Source organism: Saccopteryx leptura, chromosome 1 (assembly GCF_036850995.1).
Source record: "Saccopteryx leptura isolate mSacLep1 chromosome 1, mSacLep1_pri_phased_curated, whole genome shotgun sequence".
Lineage (NCBI taxonomy): Eukaryota > Metazoa > Chordata > Mammalia > Chiroptera > Emballonuridae > Saccopteryx > Saccopteryx leptura.
This window is the reverse complement of record NC_089503.1, coordinates 184,568,156-184,584,100: the sequence shown is the minus strand read 5'-3', so window position 1 is coordinate 184,584,100 and position 15,945 is coordinate 184,568,156. Positions and strand designations below refer to the sequence as shown.

Genomic DNA, 15,945 nt, shown 5'->3' with positions numbered 1-15,945 from the left:
GGAAACACACACATTGATAAGGGCACCCTATGTCTTTGGTCCCCCAATCTTTGACCTTGACTCCTTGTGCGTAGTCAAGAAACTTGAATGATAAAGACAAATTTAAGAAAAACTAGAATTTTTTAATTTAAACCAAATTTCAGTGCTGTCCATCAGCTCATGAATGGACACACAGAATGTGGTATATAGCATACAGTAGAATGTTACTCAGCCACAGAAAGGAAGGAAGAAGTACTGGTAACGTGGCTACAACTTGAATTAGCTTTGCAAACAGTCTGAGTGACAGCAGCCAGACACAGAAGCTCATGTGTTGTGTGATTCCGTGTGTTCAAAGTATCCAGGGTGGGCAAATTCGCAGCCACAGAGCAGGTTGGTGGCTGCTGAGGGCGGGGAGGTACGGGAGCCACTGCTCAGGAGGCTGGGGTTTCCTTTACCTCGAGGAAAACGTGCTGGAACTAGATGGAGGGGTGGCCACTCAGCATTGGTTGTGCTGAATGCCACTTAAAACGCTTCATTTTATGTTAGGTCAATTTTGCCTCAATCTTTAAAAGAAAAATTGCCTAGGTGAGAAAAAATTTAACTATAACCTTCTTGACTATTAAGTCCATTAAATAACAAGGATGATTCAAATATTTAAGTTAGTGAAGGACACGCAGTGAGGACCAAGCAGCAGTGTGGTTCTGAGTGAGGCGAGGACTCGGCCACCTCGGCCGCTGCCTGGGGACCCCACGGTGACTTCGCCCTTTGCTCGTCTCTCTGACAGAAGCTGAGAAAACCCGCTGCCAGCTGGAGCGAGAACACATCCTCGGGACCGCGGGGGTGGGCCCACAGCAACACCTGCCCGTGGGGCTGTTTGTTCCTGAATGTGATGAGCACGGGCACTATGTGCCCACCCAGTGCCACAGCAGCACGGGCTACTGCTGGTGCGTGGACCGCGACGGCCGAGAGCTGGAGGGCACCAGGACCAGGCCTGGGATGAGGCCTCCCTGTAAGTTGGGGGGCGACGTGTGCTTGGACTTGGCCTGGGCCTCAGAAGGGCCTAAGGACCAGAGTCCCCAGCTCCTGTGGGCATCACTGGGGAGCCCTGTTGAAGACACAGTTGGCACTTTCTCCTGCCCTAAATCCTGAAAGCTCCCTGGCTTGCATCCCATTCCCTCCTTCCCTTTCTCCCCTCTGCATCCTTTTTTCTGTCTCCCTCAGCATTCACCCCGTGCTCTCCATCTTCCTCTCCCTCTTTCTTTTTTCCCTCTTTTGTTCTGTGCAAATGACCAGTGGTCCCTGCTGCAGCTGCTGCTGCAGTTGATAGTAGCATCACAGGGATGGTAGAGACCCGGGGCCGTGCTTACTCAGGTGGCGGGATGGCTCTCACCCTGGGACACTTGCCTCCTTTGCAGCTGTGCTCTGGGCCCCAGAGGTACAAGGTCATTTAGGATCAAGGAGCAAAGAGCTTCCCAGGTTCCTGCAGCTGGTTCTGCGGCAGTGGGGCAATGGGATCCAGGTTTCCCAACATCCACTCGGTGCCCCTCACCATGCAGCACAGGCTGCCTGTCCCCTCCAGGGATGGGTTATTCTCTTGTTAGGTGAGCCAAGGAGCCTGCCCCACGCCAAGGCCAGCAGTTAGGATGCAGGGCCGAGCCCGAGGGAGAAGGAGCCCCAGCTTGTCATGTGTCTGACAAGCCCAGAGGGGAGTATTTCTGCTGTGGTCTGTGACCAGCCACCATGTGGGACAGGGTATATAGGCTGGTACAGTCTACACATCCAGTGCAAGTGAGCTCCCTGCGGGCATGTTACCATTGTTTGGGTCACTGTTGTGGCCCATGTCCAAGGCAGGTGTGAACTTGAAGTGACTTTTATTTCTAGTAAGGGGCACCAGCCTGGTTTTCAATTGACACTCAGCCCCACGTTAGCTTCTTCACAAACACCCTTTGAGGTCTTTTAGCTCCCATGCTTCTAGATATAAAATGGTCATTGTGTGCCTGTAGTCTGTGGTGCCATGAAGATGACGTGACCTGGTGTGTGTGTGTGTGTGTATGTGCACATGGGTGCATGCGGGGTTACATTCCTGCTGCACTCAACCTTGCTCACTGACCTCTCCTGCCCCTAGGTCTGAGCACGGTGGTTCCCCCAATTCACCCCGGACCCTCAGTTCCTCCTGCCGTGATCCCTCTGCCCCCCGGGACCCACTTACTCTTTGCCCAGACTGGGCAGATTGAGCGCCTCCCCCTAGAGGGCAGCACCATGAAGAAGACAGAAGCCAAGGCCCTGCTGCACGCACCGGTGAGTGCTGGCTGCTGCCCCTGGTGACACCTCGATGACTTGGGGAATGAGCAGGGTGTAATCAGACCACCTCTTGAGAAGTCCCTTGGGGATGCGCCTTCTCCTGTCCTGCTTGGCCTCTCAGCAAGCACGCACACTGATTGATCCACACATCAGCACTGGTGGCGGCTCTGAGTTGGTGTGGCCCTCCCCACCAGGAACAGGAGCACCAGGACAGAAACTGGCCATTTCCTGCAGGAGGCATGTTTCACAGTGGGGTTCCCAAACAGTATATGACTCGCAGATAGTATTTCTTGAACAAAAAAGTGTGCGTGATCTTGGTGCTTCACGAAATGTAAACCCCTGAGGGTGGTCCCTTTTCTCTGGAGTAGAGTTTCAGCACATCTGCAGTGGGAAGGGCAGTGGGAAGGGCTTGGCTGTCTGGGAAAGTAACCTCTCCCAAGATCCAGCTAGAGGCTAGCTGTCAGCGAGTCTCTGAAAAGCAGAAAATGGAGATGGGAGGTGCTGACACAGGGTGAATATTCATTGTGTCCTTTGTATGTATTTATTTATTTATTACTGTTTCAATCACTTTTAAGTGTGCTGCTCAGTGGTGTTAAGTACATTCACAATGTTGTGCAACCGTCATCACAAATTGTTTCCATGTCTTTTTTATCATCCCAAACTGGCATTTTATGCCCATTAAACACTTACTTCTCCTTCCCACCCGCTACCCTCAGCCCTTGGCAACCACCCTTCTGCTTCTGTCTCTATGAATTTGCCTTTTTAAGCACCTCATGTAAGTGGTACACACAGTATTTGTCCTCTTGTAACTGGCTTACTTCCCTTAGCAAAATGTCTTCAGGTTTTGTCCATGTTGTAGCATGTGTCAGAATTTCCTGCTTTCTTTTTAGGCTGAATAGTATTACATTGTAGGGACATGCCACATTTTATTCATTGGTCTGTCAAAGGACATGGGTTGCCCATCTTTTGGCTGTTGTGAATGGCGCTGTTATGAACATGGGTGTGCGAATATTTGTTTGCGTCCCTGCTTTCACTTCTTTTAGGCATCACCCAGATGTGGCATTGCTGTGTCATATGGTGACTCTATCTTCAAGTTTTCAAGGAGCTGCCATGCTGTTTTTCTTAACAGCTGTACCGTCTTCTATTCCCACCAGCAGAGCACAGAGGTTCCACTTTCTCTACCACCTCATCAGCACCTAGTATTTTCTGCTTTTTATCAGTAGCTGTCCTAATAGAGGTGAAATGCTATCTCCTGGTGGTCTTGCCTGTGTTTCTCCAACGATGAGTGACACTGAGCATCTTATCAGGCACTTGTGGATTGTGTGTATCTCCTTTGGAGAAATGTTTCTTCATATTCTTTGCCAATTTTGTAATTGGGTTGTTTTTGTTGCTACATTATTGAGTTGTAGTTCTTTAGATATTCTAGATATTAACCCCTTATCAGATATATGCTTTGCAGATGTTTTCTTCTCTTTCATGAGTTGCCTTTTACTCTGTTGATTTTGTCCTTGTAGGCACAAATGTTGTTTCCTTTTTATAAAGTCCAGTTTATCTGTTTTTATTTTTTATGTCATATCCAAAATATCTTTGCCAAATCCAATGTTATGAGGCTTCCCCCTGTGTTTTCTTTTAAGAGTTTTATAGTTTAGCTCTTAAATGAAGGTCTTTGATTCATTTTGAGTTATTCTTACCTATGGTGTAAGGTAAGTGTCTCTGTGTCCTTTTTGATCTGCCCTCTTGAGGAAAGTGCCTGCTGATAACCCTGGTTTCCCCACTGAAAGGTCATCCTGGCTCTCCACTTCTGTGGCCCCAGTGCCCCACTCTGCATTTTCATATACACCTCAGAGTAAGCCTGTGAGTTTCCAGCCTCCTCCCTCCCTAAAATAAACCTGCTGGGATTTTGATAAAGATGACATTAAATCTGTAACTCTGCTGCTTTGAGAGAATTGATATTTTTTAATATCATTTTAAATTTTTTTATTTATTGCTTTTTAGAGAGGGAGGGAGGGAGAAAGAGAAAGAAGGAAACATTGATTTTTGTCGTTCCACTTATTTATGCTTTTATTGGTTGATTCTTATATGTGCCCTTATCAAAGATCAAAACCACAACCTTGGCATATCAGGATGATGCTCTAACCAGTGGTCGGCAAACTGTGGCTCGCGAGCCATATGCGGCTCTTTGGCCCCTTGAGTGTGGCTCTTCCATAAAATACCACATGCAGGTGCTACCCCGATAAGGAATGTACCTACCTATATAGTTTAAGTTTAAAAAATTTGGCTCTCAAAAGAAATTTCAATCGTTGTACTGTTGATATTTGGCTCTGTTGACTAATGAGTTTGCCTACCACTGCTCTAACCAACTGAGCAACCCAGCTGGGGTGAGACAATTGGTATTTTAGCAATATTAAATCTTCTAATCCATTAAACTAATTTATATCTGCATTTATTTGTGTCTTCTTTAATTTCATTCTGCATTGTTTTATAGTAGTCAGTGTAGAATACTGCACATTTAAAAATATTTTTTCTTAAAATGCTGTTTTTGATGTTATTGTAAACATTTTTGTTTTCAATTTTAATTTTTTGCTAGTAGAAATACAATTTTATATTGACCTTGTATCCTGCAACCTTGCTGGATTCAGTAGTTAGTTATAATAGTTTTATAGGTTCCCTGGGATTCTACATTTATAATCATACTGTCTTGGAATAGAGTGGTTTTACTTCTTCCTTTCCCATCTTTATGTCATATATATATATATATATATATATATATATATTTTTTTTTTAATGCTCTTCAGGTAGGCAAAGATTTTTTTAGATCTACAATAAGCATTAGCCATAAGAGAAAAATAATAAATTGGACTTAATAAAATTAAAAACATTTTCTCTTCAAAAATACCATTAAGAAAGTGAAAAAGTAAGCTGTATACTGAGAGAAAATATATATAACATATAAACACATGTGTAGAGAACAAAGGTTTTAATCTGAAATATATAAAGAACTCCTATAATACAATAATAAATGTTTTAAGATAGACCAGAGACTAGAAGACACTTTATAAAACAAGGCACAGAAGCACATGACAGGTTACCACATCACGGGTGGCTGAGGTGCTGGTAGGTAGACCACTCACCACTTGACTGCACTTACAGGATAAAGTCATCATTGGACTGGCCTTCGACTGTGTGGACAAGATGGTATACTGGACCGACATCAGCGGGCCTTCCATTGGGAGAGCCAGTCTGTATGGTGGAGAGCCAACCACCATCATTCGACAAGGTGAGCAAGGAAGCACATTCTTTTCGGTTTTGCTTCTAGCAGCCCAAGTGACTCTTGGGGGACAGTGGAGGGATTAAGTGTGTGTTGCTCATAGGAAGTGGTGACTTTGGTTCTCGGCCTCAAACACTACCCTTTTCAGCCTTCTCTGAATGGTCTGCCAGTGACTCATCATTGAGTCCTAACAACTTAGCTGGGATTTGTTGCTAGTCTATAAGAATAAAATTAAAATAGTGGCCCTGGCCGGTTGGCTCAGCGGTAGAGCGTCGGCCTAGCGTGCGGAGGACCCAGGTTCGATTCCCGGCCAGGGCACATAGGAGAAGCGCCCATTTGCTTCTCCACCCCTCCGCCGCGCTTTCCTCTCTGTCTCTCTCTTCCCCTCCCGCAGCCAAGGCTCCATTGGAGCAAAGATGGCCCGGGCGCTGGGGATGGCTCTGTGGCCTCTGCCTCAGGCGCTAGAGTGGCTCTGGTCGCAACATGGCGACGCCCCGGATGGGCAGAGCATCGCCCCCTGGTGGGCAGAGCATCGCCCCTGGTGGGCGTGCCAGGTGGCTCCCGGTTGGGCGCATGCGGGAGTCTGTCTGACTGTCTCTCCCTGTTTCCAGCTTTCGAAAAATGAAAAACAAACAAACAAACAAACAAAAAAATTAAAATAGTGCATGCCTTTATCTGGAAGCTTATGTAGCTAACTTTAATGATCAGTAAAATCCAAAGTCAACATTTGGTTGGGACATACATTTCTTCCTCTGGCTGCTGAGCCTGGGTGTATTTTCAGGGTGCCTGCCCCCCACCCCATGCTCCATTAGGCTTTCCCACAGGCACAGGTCATACAGCTGAGAGGCTTGCAAGCATATTGGTCGGTACTGTCCATGAGCGTTGAGTTTGTTCCCTAGGCAATGTTCAAGTTGAAGGGTTGTTATTTCACCTTGATGGGTGGGTGGGGCCTCCTTTACCTACCCCTGCACAGGCACAGCATTTAATCTCAGTTCCTTTGTTAGGGATGCTGATCAAGCCAAGGACTGTGCATTATTTTAGTGCATACATTCAACAAGTCAAGACTATTTTACATGGATGTGTTTTATCAACATAAGACACCATTACAAAAAAAATCCAAGGACTTTGTAAAAATCCAGCTGACTTACAATATTTTCAATCAAAGACATGGTTGTGCTGGTGACACTTGTGTAAAATGATCTTGCTGCTTCTGCAAAACACTCAATTCAAAGAGACATCTTTAAAATATACGAACCTTGTTTGGTATTTCTCTTTACTTGGGGCTGAATGTAGCTTTTCCAATTTCTCATTTGACATTTCCCTAACAGTTGACATTCTGGAAAGTTTCTTTGCCCACCCGTGGAACAGTCCCTGGGGCATTCTCCCCTTCTTTGGCTTCCTCCCAGAGATGCTGCCATAGGAATTAAGCTGAGGCTGAGATAACTATTATGACTGGCTTTGGACGTGGACCTCCATCTTTTCCTGGAAGCTGGTGTACTATTTACATATCTGCTAGTTGTCATGTTTAGTTTAATGAACAGGAGTTTGAAAACATTTTTTTGCATCCTGTCTCTCGCTGTTAAAAATGTTACTGCTGTTATCCATAATTTGACTTGAAACCCAGTGGGAGAGGGGCGCAGGTCATCTCTGCTGTTTCCCGTGGCTTCTGGACAGACAGCCATACCGGCAAACTAAGCGCAGTGTGAACATTCCAGGCAGAAGCCACTGGAAGCAGGAGACAGAATGTGGTCTTTGTAGCAGGAAGGGAATAAAGTTTTTTTATTTAAAAAAAGAGAAAGGGACTTCTACCGGTGGCGGTGGGCTTCTCCTTTCCCTCGTCTTCCTTATTTCCTTATTTTGCTCTGAACCTGGGACTTCACTTTCTTTTCTTGTGTTCGGTCCCAATGGAGTATCTTTAATAAGTCTCATACCTGTTTCCTGAATAGACTGCCTTGCCTTCTTCACTTCTCACCCTGACTGCGCAGTGAGGGGTGGCATTTCCAGGCCCTGTCATTGGCACTATTGCTATATGCAAGTGTTTTCCTGGCTGGGGAGGAGGTTGGCTGCTCTTGAGTTTGAAGTCAGGACAAATGGCTATTTTTAAGGAGATGACATGGAGTCCCTCCAGGGCTCCCGAGGTGTCTGGTGAAGGTACTCTCGCTGAGCACCTTTTTCCCACTTTTCTGTGGGTGTCTGAGTAGTTCATGTCATTTGCACAGGATGTGCCCCTTGTAAATGTACCCCAGGATGATTTTTTTAGGTTTTGTCTGTAAATCCAAAGAGCCCATTGGAGGTCAGTCTTGCTGTCCCTTCACCCTAGGGATATGGGAAATATTTTCATACTTTATAAATCTCTCCTTTCAGTTTGAATAATGAAGACCTTGTTCAAGGGGTGTTTCTAATTCTTAATCAACTTCCTCCGGTGGGGGTCCTTTTGGGGCTTTGATGTTTCCAACTTCTTCAGTTATGATCATATTTGCTGGTGGTGACAGTGGTACGGGGGTGGGTGGTGCTGAGGTCTGACATGCTCACACACTGATAATTTCCTCACACCTCAGACCCTCAGGTCAAGGAGCTTCGCCCTTGGCTTCTTCCCCTTCTGACCTCAATAAGTGACCATTAGTTCTCTGATTGGAAGTGGGGAGGAAATCCCAAGTGACACCAGTAAAACCCTGGTGGAGTTCTGATTTTACTTACAATCGGGAGCTAGGTTGACAATGAGGTTCACACTGTGGTCAGCTTCCCCTGTGGCAGCCTCTGCCTTGCGAATCAGTCACTTACAACCTAGTAAGACTTTAAGGAGTGTTACTTTGGGTCACTGACACACTTCTTTGTACTCCTAATACTTGTATAAAAGTAAAAAACAGCTATGATTTCTTACAAATATTACTTCTCTGAAATGACCTCTTTCCCCCCTATAATTAATGAGTATGGTCAGTCTGTTTGTTTATTGCTCATCTTCATATCTGCCTGTGCCTCCCCTTTGCCTGTGGGACAAGCTGTGACAGAGGCATCCTGACTTCATCTCTGGCCACTCCCCTACCCACATAGTTTTCTGCCGTGTGGAATTAGGCACAGGTCACTTCAAGCCATGTCCAGCCCTCCTTTTACCTATGTGCTGGTCCCACATCCTGGAGAGCCTGTAGCCAGGACCTTTGCCTGACAGACTCCTGTAGGTCCTTCGGGAGCCAACTTCATGATTGTCACCTGCCCCAGGGATCCTTCCCTGCTCTCGCCAGGTGAGACTATTGTCCTTTCCCATGGTCTTCAAGAACCTAGACTTTATCAGAGCTGGCTGTGGGCTCCTGGAAGGTGGCGCCAGGGCTTCGTCATCATTGGACCTGGTTCCCAATGTGGTGTACAAGGTGGATGTCCACCATGGGAATGGGTGGCACTTATCAACTTGTCACTTTGAGCATTGCTTATCTCACAAGCAACAAGCACGTCACAGTCCTTTTGTTTGCTCAAAGTGCAAGGATTGGACGCCATGTGACAACTGAGTGATCAGAAAGACCTCCTTAAAAAAATGAGATATGTCCTGTGTTTGCTTCCAGATCTCGGAAGCCCAGAAGGCATTGCCCTTGACCATCTTGGCCGCAACCTCTTCTGGACGGATTCTCGCCTAGATAGAATAGAAGTTGCGAAGCTGGACGGCAGCCAGCGCCGGGTGCTGTTTGAGACCGACTTGGTGAACCCTAGAGGCATCGTGACAGATGCTATGAGAGGGTACCTTGCTCTTCGTCTGTGTGTGTCTGCTGTGCTTGCACTGCCCTCCTGGGCCTTCTCACTTATGCAGCTCTCCAGTGTCACTCTCTGGAAATGAGCCCTGTAGGTGGCTGATAGTGTCCCCCTCCCCCTGCCAGGGAAATGCCAGAAGAGCTATTACAGTTGTGGATGTGATACCATGTTCCACTTTCACATCTTTTACTGAGAGCCTCTGTAAGTGGGGTGCTTCCATGTGGGTCAGCGGCTGAGTGTGTGAGCCCAGGAAGAGCATCAGGTCTAAATGTCCCCCGGGACTCCTCTCTGGGGGCTGCCCAGTGCAAGCACATAGGGCAGTGGTCCCCCACCCCCGGGCCATGGACTGGTACTGGTCCGTGGGCCATTTGGTACCGGTCCACAGAGAAAGAATAAATAACTTACATTATTTTCATTTTATTTATATTTAAGTCTGAACGATGTTTTATTTTTAAAAAATGACCAGATTCCCTCTGGTACATCCATCTAAGACTCACTCTTGATGCTTGTCTCGGTCACTTGATACATTTATCCGTCCCACCCTAAAGGCCGGTCCATGAAAATATTTTCTGACATTAAACCGGTCCGTGGCCCAAAAAAGGTTAGGGACCACTGACCTAGGGGACCTCTTCCGGTGGTTTTGTGAGCGCCTCAGTGCTCTCTCCCTGTCCCTACCGCAGCTCTGAGTCGGATACACTTGGGCCACATCCCTGGTTCCGTGGCCACTTTGCCATGGATGCTCTGCCAGCATCCGTTTCTGTGCCTCAGCTGCTGGCCAGGTCTGCTGTGCTTCCTGTGGGGCCAGCAGGTGGGGTCCTCATGCCTTCATGCTGGTTTTGGTGTTCTGTTTCTCTTTTGTAACAGTCTTATTGAGATGTTATGGGATGTGAATTCATCAGTTTTCACAGAATAACCAACTCAGGTGGAGACAGAAGGGAAGTATCTTCCCACCTGCAGGCCCTCTCAGCCAGTCTCCGTGTGCCTACGAGCGGCTTCCCCAGTGTTTCTTACCCCCTTCTCTTGGGCATCTCATTATCGCTCTCCCTCTCACCTTCCTGTTCCTCCTCCAGGAACCTTTATTGGACAGACTGGAACAGAGACAACCCCAAAATTGAAACTTCCTACATGGACGGCACAAACCGGAGGATCCTCGTGCAGGACGACCTGGGCCTGCCCAATGGGCTGACCTTCGATGCCTACTCGTCCCAGCTCTGCTGGGTGGATGCAGGTGACTCCTGGGGCTCGGGCTCTGCTTTTTTTTTTTTTTTTTTTAACCCAACAATGATTGTTACTTGCTGTGTCTGCCCACTCTGTACATCAAGAACATCTGTTACAGGAGGAAGGCATGAAGTAACCTTGTCTTTCCTGCACAGAAATAGTTGCATATCTTTTCTCTAAAATTCATTGTTTCTCTGAGCTTGGTGCTCTCTCCATCATCTCAGCTGTGGGCCAGTCCAACCTGCCACTTGTTCTGGTATAACCTGGGACTTGAAAACATTTATGTGGTTACATAAATGACTACATAATATCCTTAATTTTGTCTCTGGGCCCACAGAATCTAAAATAATTATTGTCTGATCCTTTAAGAAAAATTTGGCTGACCCCAGAGTGTGCTCTCCTTGTGGTGTCTATTAATCAGTTCACAACCTCCATTCCTGTAGTTCCCACTTGTCCCTAAGGGCCAGGGCAGGACTTGGAGCCAAGGGAGATAAAGTAATGCTGTCCTGCTGTGTGCCCCTGCCCTGGCAGATTTCAGGTAAGGGCTGTGGGCAGGGCGCTCAGTTAGGGAGCAACATCAGTCATCTGGTCCTCTCTGTTGAGAACATGCTCTGGCCCCAACTGTTGGGTGCACTTGAGGTGCATGAGGCGTAAGGCCTGTGCAGTTAAAAGGAATACAGCCTTGGTTGTCACATGGGCATGGGCACGAGGCTGTGCTCAGCTGCTGACCGGTGGTGTGATTCAGTTTTGGTCCCTGAATTCAGGGAGGGGTCTGAAGAGTTTCAGGGGGAGGGACTGCGCAGGTGCTGGAAGGTGGCAACATTCCTCCAGAGCCCCAACTGCTCTGGGAATGGTCTCTGTTCCGCCCACCTTTCCCAGCAGAGCCAGGCATGTGCCTGACAGAGGTGGGTGTTGACCAGTGAGGATGAGAGAGGATGAAAGGGCACCTTCCCAGTTTTGCAGAGCAGGCCTGTGTTCTCCAGGATTTGTCATTGTAACCCTGACTTCTCTCACCCTCACTGCTCTTGTTCATGAAACAAAGTGGCCATTTTCTGTGCAAACAATGAACGACTTGTTCTCACTCGCACAGGCACCAGCCGGGCCGAGTGCCTGACACCCAGCCCGCCCAGCAGACGCAGAGTTCTTGAAGAACTCCAGTATCCTTTTGCGGTCACGAGCTTCGGGAATAATCTGTATTACACAGACTGGAAGACGTAAGTCAGTGGCCAGCCCTGCTACCCTCTGCCTCTGGGAGGCCAAGCCCTCCCCATCTGCCTCTTGGCCTGACCTCCAGACTCCAAGATGACCTTGGCCTTGGCCTTCGGTCATCAGGAGACCGGCGAGGCGGGGCTTCTGGGGGAGTAGGAGGCACCATTTACTATGTGGGTGCTGCAGGAAGGGCATGCTCAGATGTGCTGAGCACTGAGCACCCTACTCTTCCCTAGAAGCTGGCCCAGGGTCCCTCAGCTTGTGGGCTCCAGGCCCACTCCGTGCCCTATGTCATCACTGTTCTTAAACTGCGTTTGCACAACCCCTTCCTGACCCTTGTCCCCCGGCTTGGAATTTGGGGCTAGAGGGGAATGCAGCTGCTCTTTGTCCTTTGTTAAGAGGACCCACCCTGAGGAGGAAGGGTGGCTAAGAAGCAGGGCCAGTGTGTCTGTTCACAGCTTCTAGTGCGTCCCCAAAACTGCAAAGAGAAGAGAGGGAGCCATCTGAGTTTCTTACCTTCTGCCCCTTGGTTCTTGTAGGAATTCCGTTGTTGCTGTCGATCTTGCTGTGTCCAAAGAGACGGACACCTTCCACCCCCACAAGCAGACGCGGCTGTATGGCATCACTACCGCCCTGGCTCAGTGTCCCCAAGGTACTCACCTGTGCTCTTACTGTTCAGGGGCCAAGGGCACCCTGGGTCTCAGAGCTCACACTGTGGCTGCTACGTCAGTGTCAGGTGGCCCTGTCACCTGCAGGGAGATGCAGTCCCCCCTCTCCTCCCCCCTGGGGTCTTCATGGTATCGTGAGAAGCCAAATGAGTAGAGAACATCAGGGAAGCAGACAAGCGTGAGGAAGAGCATGGACTCTTGGGCTGGGTCAGAAGTGTGCGGTCTTCAGGTTCCAAATGGGAACAGCAGTGTTAGGATCTCTGCTGCTTTGAAAGTCCATTTGTGTGGCTGAGCAGCAGCAGCAATAATTAATAATCAGAGTAATCACAAACGTGGATGTGGCACTTACTGTGAGGTACTTTACATTGAGAAGTCACTCAGCGTTCTGAGAGCTTTGTGTTCATTTGTTCATTTAATCCTCATAGCAAACCAACTGTATAAACAAGGAAACTGAAGCCAATTGTCCCAAGTGGTGGCAGGGCCAGGGCATCGAGGCAGCCGTAGTCTGTTCTGCCTCTTCAAGACCTCTCCCCAGTGCACTTTCTGCCTTGGCTTTCTTCTTCCCAGGAGTCAGGTGCAAAGCTGAGTGGGCAAGCTAGATAGTGGGTACTTTGTGCTTTAAAATTCCAACTCCACAGCCTGGCCAGTTTGCTCAGTGGATAGAGCATTGGCCTGGCATGTGTACATCCTGGGTTTGATGCCCGGTAAGGGGACATAGGAGAAGCGACCATCTGCTTCTCTTTCTTTCCCTCTCGCCCTTCTGTCTCTCTCTCCATTTCTTACAGTCAGTGGCTCAGTTGATTTGAGTGTGGCCCTGTGCACTCGGCTGGTCCAAGCATTGGCCTTAGGCACTGCGGGTAGCTCAGTTGATTCAAGCAGCAGCCTCAGACGGGGTTGCCGGGGAGTCCCAGTCCAGGTACATGCAGAAATCTGTCTCACTATTTCCCCTCCTCTCACTTAAAAAAAGAAAAAATTTCAACTCCAGGCCCTGGCCAGTTAGCCTAGTCAGTTAAGAGCGTCAATCCAAAACAAGATTGCGAGTTCAATCTGTGGTCAGGGCACACATGGGAAGCAACCAGTGAATGCACAACTGAGTGGAACAACAGATAAATGCTTCCTTTCCCCCTCCCCTCTCTTTCCCTTCCTATTTCTGTGTCTAAAAAAGAAATTAAGCCCTGATCAGATAGTTCAGTTAGTTGGAGCATTGTCTTTGAGTGCAGAGATTGCCAGTTCAATTCCCCAGTCACATACAGGAGCAGTTTGATGTTTCTGTCTCTTTCTCCCTGCCTCTCTATCATAAAATAAAGAAATAAAAATAAAAATTCCAACTCCATGTTATAATCAGAGCAAGGTCACTCTCCCTGAGATCTGCATGGCCCCCAAGTCAGAAGTCAGGGTTTCTGCCTGCCTGGCAAATCCTAGATGATGAGGGTGATGAGGGCACAGCCAGAAGCTAAGCTTGGTTGAGTGCCTGGTGCAGCCTTCCTGATACCTGGGAGTCCCAGAAGCTTGGCCTCTTGGAAGCCATAAAAGGGTTGATGTATGAGCTATGCCTTTAAGAAAAGAGCTGTTGAGCTGATTGCTGCCTTTTCCAGGTCACAACTACTGCTCAGTAAACAACGGTGGCTGCACCCACCTCTGCTTGGCCACCCCAGGAAGCAGGACCTGCCGTTGCCCTGACAATACCCTGGGAGTTGACTGTATCGAACGAAAATGAAGACAAGTGCCTTGTACCCTCACCAAGTATTTCACAGCAACACCCTACTTCAAAGGGTCCAGACAAAAAACTGTCTGACCTGGTAGCTGAATGGCCACCAGCTTGAGCCTCAACTATGTTCCTCTCATTGTTCCCTAAAACATAAGCCCTGAGCTTCTGGAATGGGAAGTCTCTACCCCTATGCAAAGAGAGAATCCCACCCCCTGACCCAAACCGTCAGACAAGTATGTATGCCCTGTCCCTGTGCTCTGGAGCCATCCCCCAACTTAGCACCCCAGTGGTGAGCAGAACCCTCAGGCCTGAACGGTCCCCTTTCCCTGGCCTTACGAGCTCAGCCTCGCTCTGAGGCGCCCGTCCTTTTGTCAGCTCCTCAACACACCAGCCAGCGCTGCAGCCCATTGGGGCCCAAATCTGGAGAGAGCCTTTCTGTGAATAATTGGAATTTGTTTTCAGAGGCAAATACATCTTCAAGAATCACAAGGTTTGGGGAACACATGGGTTGTTTATATAGTCCAACCCATAAAGTACTTTTACTTTCTTTTTATATTTATCATTCATTCCATATTGAGCCCTCTATATCAAAAGTCTGTCATAATTTTGTATAATTTTTATAACTTCATATTTTAAGTGGTTAATTCTTAAACTATGGAAACCATTGAAGGTGCTTATTAACGGTTTCCACAGTTTATACAAGTGTTGGATGAATCCTTGAGTTTACAGCTGTATAAATCTTAATGCAGAAAATAAATTTTTTTTTTTGGTTAATAAATCTTTTTCTAACCTATTTGAATGAAGAAATTTAATGTCAGGAGTTTGAAAAGACAATGAAAGACAACCACTGAACAATCGGATCCCGGTGTTATGGGCCTAGTTTGTTTCCCAAGCAAGTTCACAGGGACTGAGGGCTTGTGATTGACTTAAACATGGACTCAGATATAGACCTCAAACTACTCTTTTGAACATTGTTTTCATTTTTTAGAAAAATACCAGTTTCCTGATTCAGTTCTGAAGATGAGCTGTGTTTTTCTCCCATCCACATCTCCAAAAGGACCAGACTTTCCTGGCACTAGTCATAGCATGAGGCCCTGGTCAGTTCTGAGCCACCACCAATGGCAGTACCACCGGCGCTTGTGCCAGGTGGAAGGAATGGGCCTTCGACATGGACGAGTGAGAAGGCCCAGAAGTGGCCGGACCGAGGTGCTCGGCGCTGCTGTGGTGAAGAGGATTAGTGTGAAGGGCCCACAGTGAAACAGTGCCGGCCATGGACTCAGGTATAGCAGCCACTGAGAAGGGACAACTTTACAGTTAGGCCAAAACTCCAGTGTTTGATTCTGGTCATAATCCAGTTAAAGGAGATGTCAGAGAGGATGGTGGAGTAGGAGGCTCCAGGGACCCCATTGCTTTCTCAAAGCAAAAAGGTGAAGTGGCAGGAGCTGGCTGGTAAACGACTGGAACTTTAGGTCAAATAGAACATGCACAGCCCCAGGCAAGAGCTTGATGAAGACAGAGGTAAGTTTTGGTTCATTTCAGTTTTCCTGTAGCCGTGACAACCATCCCCCTCACCCAGCAGCCCACCATTCCTGGTATGGCTCGTTGGAGCTGGGTGAGCTCTGTTCAAACATCAGGGCTGTGGGTTCTGATTTCTGGTTGCTGCTTTTAATCATTGGGGGTGGGAAGCACATAGGGAAAAATAATCTTAATGGCATTGGATTTAGCAATGATTCCTTAACTATGACACCAAAAGCACAAACTATAAAAGAAAAAAAATAAATTGGTCTTCATCAGAATTAAAAATTCTGTGCGTCAAAGGGCACTATCAAGAAAGAGAATAGAAAAGCAACCCATGG

The 15,945-nt window shown here is 47.7% G+C and overlaps 1 protein-coding gene across 3 annotated transcripts in view; it reads left to right on the top strand.

Annotated features, from left to right (window-relative positions):
* The window catches only part of NID1 (nidogen 1), an 89,950-nt gene extending 75,080 nt beyond the window's left edge, over positions 1–14,870 (top strand). For all 3 annotated transcript variants that reach the window (XM_066382860.1, XM_066382851.1, XM_066382842.1), the window contains 8 exons: positions 764–988; positions 2,105–2,277; positions 5,431–5,557; positions 9,103–9,274; positions 10,357–10,514; positions 11,595–11,718; positions 12,253–12,365; positions 13,977–14,870. In XM_066382860.1, coding sequence (XP_066238957.1) covers positions 764–988; positions 2,105–2,277; positions 5,431–5,557; positions 9,103–9,274; positions 10,357–10,514; positions 11,595–11,718; positions 12,253–12,365; positions 13,977–14,098 — 1,214 coding nt within the window. In that variant the 3' untranslated portion in view covers positions 14,099–14,870. The remainder of the gene's footprint in view (positions 1–763; positions 989–2,104; positions 2,278–5,430; positions 5,558–9,102; positions 9,275–10,356; positions 10,515–11,594; positions 11,719–12,252; positions 12,366–13,976) is intronic.
* Positions 14,871–15,945: the final 1,075 nt, after the last annotated feature.